Below are 7,866 nucleotides of genomic sequence, written 5' to 3'. Positions count from 1 at the left end.
CCTTCTATGGTAGTAAGCCTTTGTGTGGCCACTCTTCCGATCCTAATTTTTTATACTGCACGGGTACGAAAGTGGAGACATTCTTCTGAATCTGTAGAAAAAACTATTGGGGTATAATCGTGGTGCTGGGTATGCAGATACAGTTTCACGGCTATACTCAATCCCGACTCTTGAGTCCTCGTTCGCGCACTCTGGGCAACGTGAGAAACCCATGTTCGAGATGCTGTAACCAATCCGAGTGGAGCCTTGGGCCACGGCGGAAAGAAAGCGAGCTTCGGTGGGGCCACTCCGACTTATTCGGTTTAAGGGCTGACTGAAGTCTGCAGCGTCTGTTCACCAGTAGGTGCGGCTGCAAGCGGGTGTCAGTCTTGGAGAAAGCGGCTCGCTATATATACGTATATTTGGTGGCGAAACCATCCCCGTCCCAGCAATGGGTTTTTACGCTAGGTTTGGGACTCGCCACGCAAAAACCACTTCCAGTGAAGAAAAAAAATAAAGCCTAAGTGAGACCCCCTTTATGATGACGACCTCGTTTTAAGAACTAAGATGTGAGGGCATGCACATGGAATGTCCGGACCCTTAATGGGGAAGGTGCCTCTGCCCAGCTGCTTGATCTCCTCGTAAGGAAAAAAGCTGACATCACCGCCATCCAAGAAATACGTTGGACGGGGCAAGGCAAACAATGCCTGGGGCCTTGCGACGTCTACTACCGCTGCTATGTAAAGGAGCGCAAATTCGGTGTTGGATTTGTGGTGGGAGAGAGACTCCGTCTCCAAGTACTGTCGTTTACCCCGGTGGACGAGCGTCTAGCCACAATCCGCATCAAAGCGAGATTCTGCGCCCATGCCCCGACGGAAGCCAAGGCAGAGGTATTCAAGGATATCTTCTACGAGCGCTTGGAGCGCACGCCCATCGATCATTTTGTGGTAGAAGGAAGGCATGCTTCCAGTGTTTTAGACGTACGTAAACTCCGAGGCCCACACACCGACTCGGACCACTATCTTTTGCACCTGCCTCTGTGCAGCAAATAATATGCGTCCAAATATGCAAGGAAAGCTTAACGTCGCAAAGCTGCAATCATAAAAGACAGCCAATGCTCTTCAACAAACCGACATATGCGAGCAGTGGAACCACATCTCCCACTCATTAAGTACCGCCACCAAAGAAATAGTCGGATTTCAGCGAGCCCAAAAGAACAACTGGTACGATGAAGAGTGTCGGGAAGCTGCAGAAAAAAAGATGCCACCTACAGGGCCACGCTGCGATAAAGCGCAACGCGCGCTATGTGGTACCGTTATAGGGAACTGAAGAGGAAAGCGAGACGTATTTGCCGCAATAAGAAGAGAGGTATATGGCGTAGAAGCATGGGCAATGACAACAACCGGTGAGGCGGCTCTTGGAGTATTTGATAAAAATATTTTGCGGAAGATTTACGGGCCTTTACGCGTTGGCGACGGTGAGTACCGCAGACGATGGAACAATGAGCTGTATGAGCTTTACAACGACATGAACATGGGTAAGCGAATTAAAATACTGTGGCTCCGCTGGCTTGGCCATGTCGTTCGAATAGACACCGGCGCTCCAGCTCTGAAAGGATGCAACTCCAAACCCGATGGTGGTAGCAGAGGAAGAGGGAGGCCCCCACTGAGATGGAAAGACCAAGTGGAGAAGGACTGGGCTTCACTTGGCATTTCCAATTGGCGTCATTTCAAAGCTCTCAATAATTTCAAATCTGTCTGAAAGCACTGTGAAAGATAAAATATCGAGGACTTGTATTCAACACCCTCTATCTTCAACTTTCACAAAAACTACCTTGTGATGATAGAACCCATCTGGGACTTACCTGTCATCATTGATATTAATTATGACTTTGCAATTTAATAGTAAACTCTTTTGTCAAGCGTTATACAAGGTCAGCATGAATATCACCAATGACAGTTAAGTTCTAGGTCGATTTTTGTATCAGAATGGCATTTTTGTGAAAAATGCAGATAGAGGGTATTGAATATAAGTCCTCGATATGTTTTTCTGTAAAAGAATTTATCAACTACAATAATCATGGATTTAACCCTGTTGGATATGGGGGTGAAATAACGCAAACGGCAATAACGCAAATTTGTGTTATTTCCCAATTCAATGTCAAATAACACAAATTTGCTTTATTTCATTTCTCGTTAAGCAATAAGACCAACTTTTAAGATTAGCAATTGAGTAATAAAGTAAAATAGTGCACTTACTTATGTAGGTAGTCACCCAGTTACATTTGACAAAAAGTAGTACATGAGCAAGTTAAATGGGCGGATTTGTAAGTATACAATTTTGAAAGTGCCCATCGTCGCGGCGGTCTGCGTTCGCGCGACGCCCTGCCCTAGGGAAAGCAACATCGCAAAAAAATATAGCAAAAAGCTTTTTTTTCTTAACAGCGGTCGCCCCTCGGCAGGCAATGGCAAACCTCCGAGTGTATTTCTGCCATGAAAAACAGCTTCTCATAAAAATAAAACCGCCGTTCGGAGTCGGCGTAAAACTGTAGGTCCCTCCCCTTTGTGTGACAACATCAAGGCGCTCGCCACAAATCGGAGGAGCAGTTTGGCCAAACATTAACATATGTGTAAGCGTCAATCTATTATTATTAATTGGAAATATTAGTGAAGCAAGTGATGATAATGCAGAAATTTCAACTGAAGATAAAACTGAAAACAATATTCTTTGTTATATGTACATATGCTGCGAACAGGAACGGCAACTTACATATGTTTGTTCCATGCAAACATTTTAAGGTTTTCCAGCAATGTTTTTAACATATTAAAGAGCATGCAGATAAAATTCATACAAAAAATTCCATCCTTTGTTGGAAATAAAGCAAAACTCAGATTTTGGTATTATTTCCCATTTACAGGTCTATTCTGCGCTGGTAATAAAAAGTTTGTAACCGGTAAATAAAGTTCCTGTAAATTTTTACACCCTTTTCGCATTCTGTGTACTCTTGTAACCGGTAAACTTTGTTACCATCTCATAACCTGGTAACAAAGTATTGCCCCGTGAAATATGCAATACCAAAATTTGCACAATTCTTCATAGCTGAATTGCTGAATGTTTTAACTGCATTACCAACGTACCTAGAATCGCGGTGACAGGAGCTGGTAACATTTTTTGGTAATAAAATTTTCCGGTTAAAAAATTTTCGGTAACGTGCAGAATAGACCTGTTAAAAGTGAAATAAAACAAATTTTGCGTTATTGCCGTTTGTGTTATTTCACCTACCGCCCGACCCCGACTTTAATTATCCTCGCTTTATTTACTCTTACTGACTTATTACTATAATTTCTCTTGCAGGCCCTTGGACCGAGAGCGTCAGTATGTATACAATTTCATGGTGGTCGCAACTGATGGAGGTCGTTACAGTACACGTTCTGCAAGTGTGCCCGTGCAAATAGTCGTCGATGACGTGAATGACAACCGGCCCATCTTCGAGCGTTACCCTTTCAGAGCACAAGTACCTGCACTCGTTCAGCCTGGCCAAATGCTCCTACAAGTCGGTGCTACCGACGTCGATACCGGCATGAACGCTGAAGTTCTTTATTCACTGGGCAACAATGCTGACGCAGCGACACGCAATAAATTCCGAATTAACCCCAACACTGGCGTGGTGAGCGCTACACAGAGCCTGGCTAGTGAATCAGGTCGGCTGCTGCACATTGAGGTGGTGGCACGGGACAAAGGCAATCCGCCGCGCGTTACCCTCGGCCTCATAGAATTGCGCGTAGGTGAAAAGGCAGTCGGCACACCGGTGCTACGTTTCCAAAACGACACTTATCGACTAAAGTTGCGTGAAAATATGGCAGTGGGCATGAGTGTGCTGCAGGTTTCAGCAGTGCGGACCGATGGCCGACGGCAGCAGATCCACTATTCCATTGGCACTGGGAATGAGGATGGTGTGTTCACAATAAACTCTACCACTGGTGAGATAAAAGTCGGTAATGCAGCCCACTTGGACTATGAACGCTATATAGGTATCGCATTGGAAGCTACGAGAGTAAGTGGCAGCTATACATATCGTGGGCGTGCCATGTTATATGAAGGTGAAGAAGAGTTGGGTGCCACCGGTGTAACCAGTTCCGTAGAGGAACTGTCTGATAATCAGCGATCACCTCGTAACCAGCGCGAATTACAGACGTCTGCCGCCAAAGAAAATAAACAATTTTCTTCCTCCGCCACTCATCCGCATGAATTGCGTTTGGTTCTCGTCGCGCGCACCAGTGCCACACCCGTGCTCTACGGCTATGCAGAGTTGATCATCGAGTTGGAAGATGATAATGACAATAGTCCACACTTCACGCAATCACAATACTCTACAACGGTATGGGAGGGCAACAATAAGGGCACATTCGTGGTGCAGGTGCAGGCATTCGATGCGGATGAGGGCGCGAATGCACGCATTCTCTATCATATTGTCGATGGCAATCACGATAATGCATTCATCATAGAGCCCGCATTCAGCGGCATAGTGAAGACGAACATTGTGTTGGATCGCGAGATCCGTGACATGTATAAGCTAAAGGTGATCGCAACTGATGAGGGAGTGCCACAAATGACGGGAACGGCGCTGATACGTGTACACATAGTGGATGTGAACGACAATCAGCCGACCTTTCCTCCGCACAGTGTGATTAGTGTTAGTGAAGGTAAGTACACCGCAAACATATATACATACATACCTAACTATGCATTTACTATCAGTAAACTAGTTTTAAAGACAATATAGATTTGCACCGATGGACTGTCCTTTTGTGTTTTTTTTTTTTGCAATTCGATCGTAATTCTTGATCGCCCAAATGGGCGGTGTTATAAGCGCGTGGTGTTAGATTGTCGCAAGGTTATGCAATTTTAATTTGATGCTCGGTGACTGGAGACAAACCAGTCCCACAGTGGGAGATCATATTAGTAAATCCGCAGGTATTAGTGAATCCCCTTGTTTTAATACTGATAGACAGATCGTATGTAGGATAAGTAAAAAAATATGTGAAAACTTAATAGCTCTCATTAATTAATTTATTAAACAATATTCTGATATTGACAGATAACAAGAAATTGTATCATTTATATGGACACAAAAATAACCGCAATTTTAAAAAACTTTGAACAATCTTTATAAGTAAGTTGGGTACGAGCTTTAATAAAACTTCATCGTGCCCAATAGTGTCAAAGACTTTTTCAACGACGAAAAGAAATAGAGCGTTGACTTTTTGTTATTAAAACTTGAATTAGCGTGGTTAAAAATTCTCTTTGGTTTGTGTGTGGTACCGTGAAGTTTCCTAAATCCAAACTTCCAAATTCATCAGGTGCTGCCTATCTTCATTAACAAAATCAGTCAACTTGTATATTAGTACTTTTCGTTTGGGGATTTTCCAGGCTTTGGTATTGGAGTCACTTTTGCACTATCCGGATACATGGAAAGTTTTGGAGTTTGAGACATGAATTAATAACAAAGGTATGGAAAATAACTGGCGGCCGCTGTGGTATAGTGGTTAGCAGTGTGCGCTACCAATCCGCAAGCCCGATTCAACCCAACATCAAAACATAAAAAAAACAATAAAAAATAGGTTTATTTTCTAATAGCGGTCGCCCCTCGAGTGTATTTCTGCCATGAAAAAACAGCTTCTCATAAAAATACAATCGCCGTTCGGAATCGCCGAAAACTGTAGGTCCCTCCTCTTTGTGTCACAACATCAAGGCGGACGCCACAAATCGGAGGAGATGCTCGGCTAAAACTAACATATGCGTAAGCGCCAATAGGGACGCGAATTTTGCGAATTAGCGAATTGCGCGCTGTAGGCCAATTTTATTGAATTTTATTATTTCAGTTAGAGGTTAAAAACATTAAGTCGTAATGTGAAATTTTCATTATTCGTATTACAAATACCAATTTTAAACGCCGCAACCAATATTTTTAACAGGTATGAATTAATTTACTGTATTTTGTTTTGTTGTTGTATCTACTATTTTTCACACTTTCCTTCTTCTTTACTTGTTATTTCGATTATCAAAATCTTCGTCATAATTATTTATAACTCTCGCTTGAGAGTGTAATTTTGTTATTTGACAGTTCTAAAGGTTTTACTCTGAAAATCGCTGGAACAACTATTTTCAGGAATTCTTTCATTTTTGTGTTTTCGATAATAGCAATTTATCACTTTCTTTGATATTTTAATAAAAAAGGTTAATTGTGGAAGAAAGTATTGGATATTTGTTAGTGGATAATGTCTACAGCTGGTGGCGTAAATGCTAGCAATAACTTTGTAAATTTTTCACATGACAATGAATACGATGATTTTGAAAATCAAAATAAAAAGAAAGGAAGAAGGAAAGTTTGAAGAAAAAGTAGGTAAAAGAATAAAACAAAATATAATGTACCAATTAATTTATGTTTAAAATATTAATTGCGGTGTTTGAAATTACGTTACATTACGACTGAGTTTTTTAATGAAAACCTCTAACTTGAGTATTTGTTTGAAAAAAAACTCATAAAAATTCATTTAGGGCTAGAGCGGCATCTAGCGCAAACCTTATAATAAACGAACTTCAAGAACAGGTCCTCGTATCAAAAAACCCTTATATGAGTATTTTGTAAAACATCTAAAACTATCCCTTGCATTTGCATTTGCACAGTGTTATAGAAGAACGAAATCTCATACCCCGCCATCAATTTGGATTTAGAAAAAGCCACAGCACTATCAAACAATTACACAGACTTGCTCGGAAAATATACTCAGCATTTGAGAAAAACCAATACTAAACAGCTGCCTTTCTAAATATCTCACAAGCGTTTGATCGAGTTTGGTACCTAGGCTTACTCTATAAAATAAAACCACACTCCCTATCAACTACTATGTATTTCTGCAGTCATACCTGAAGAATCGCATTTTTTTAACAGGGTACGGAACTTTATGAAAGCACGGCAGGTGTACACTAGAGTGGCCTTAGTGAACCGATTTTCGGAAACGAAAGGTTTTCGCATGGAAAAATATGAGGTTGGGTCCAGAAATAAATATGAATATATTTTAAAAGCCTTCAGGGGACTCTTAAGGGTTCCGGGTTGGACCGAAAAGTGCCGAAATTGAACCAATTTCTTGAATTTTCGTATATTTAATTTTAAGATGGGAAAGTTTTATTGTGTGCCTTTTTATAGAAAGGAGTTCGCCTTGGTCTTGAAACCTCCCGTAAGTTGCCTAACCCACTGATAAAATTTTCGGCTATTTTTCCTGTCGGCCAGCATCTCAAGCTCAAACGCAAAAACACTCTTGCCAACAAGTGCTACTTTGGACTGAGTAGGCAATTGAGGAGTAAAGTCCTCTCTCGACGTACGAAAACCACGCTCTATAACTCACTCATCATGCCCGTGCTGGTATATGGCGCAGAAGCATGGACAATGACAACATCCGATGAGGCGTCTCTTGGACTGTTTGAGAGAAAGATTTTGCGGAAGATTTACGGGCCTTTACGCGTTGGCGACGGCGAGTACCGCAGACGATGGAACGATGAGCTGTATGAGCTTTACAACGACATGAACTTAGTGCAGCGAATTAAAAGACAGCGTCTCCGCTGGCTTGGCCATGTCGTTCGAATGGACACCGACGCTCCAGCTCTGAAAGTATTCAACTCGGAACCCGCTAGTGGTAGCAGAGGAAGAGGGAGGTCCCTACTGCGATGGGAAGATCAGGTGGAGAAGGACTTGGCTTCACTTGGCGTTTCCAATTGGCGTCAGTTGGCACAAAGGAGAAACGACTGTCGTGCTTTGCTGAACTTGGCCAAAATCGTTTAGGCGGTTACAGCGCCAAAAAAGAAGAAGAAGAAGAAGCATCTCAAGAT

At 42.2% G+C, this 7,866-nt stretch overlaps 1 protein-coding gene across 1 annotated transcript in view; it reads left to right on the top strand.

Moving 5' to 3' along the window:
* Positions 1-5,139, top strand: part of LOC118749645 (protein dachsous-like) — a 237,058-nt gene extending 231,919 nt beyond the window's left edge. The window contains exons 3-4 of the mRNA XM_036484447.1: positions 3,334-4,682; positions 5,078-5,139. Of these exons, the coding sequence (XP_036340340.1) occupies positions 3,334-4,682; positions 5,078-5,139 (1,411 nt within the window). The remainder of the gene's footprint in view (positions 1-3,333; positions 4,683-5,077) is intronic.
* The last annotated feature ends 2,727 nt before the right edge of the window (positions 5,140-7,866 follow it).

This window comes from Rhagoletis pomonella, unplaced genomic scaffold, assembly GCF_013731165.1.
Source record: "Rhagoletis pomonella isolate Grant_MI unplaced genomic scaffold, Rhpom_1.0 Rhpom_scaffold_00026, whole genome shotgun sequence".
Taxonomy (NCBI): domain Eukaryota; kingdom Metazoa; phylum Arthropoda; class Insecta; order Diptera; family Tephritidae; genus Rhagoletis; species Rhagoletis pomonella.
This window is presented reverse-complemented; position numbering and strand designations above follow the sequence as displayed.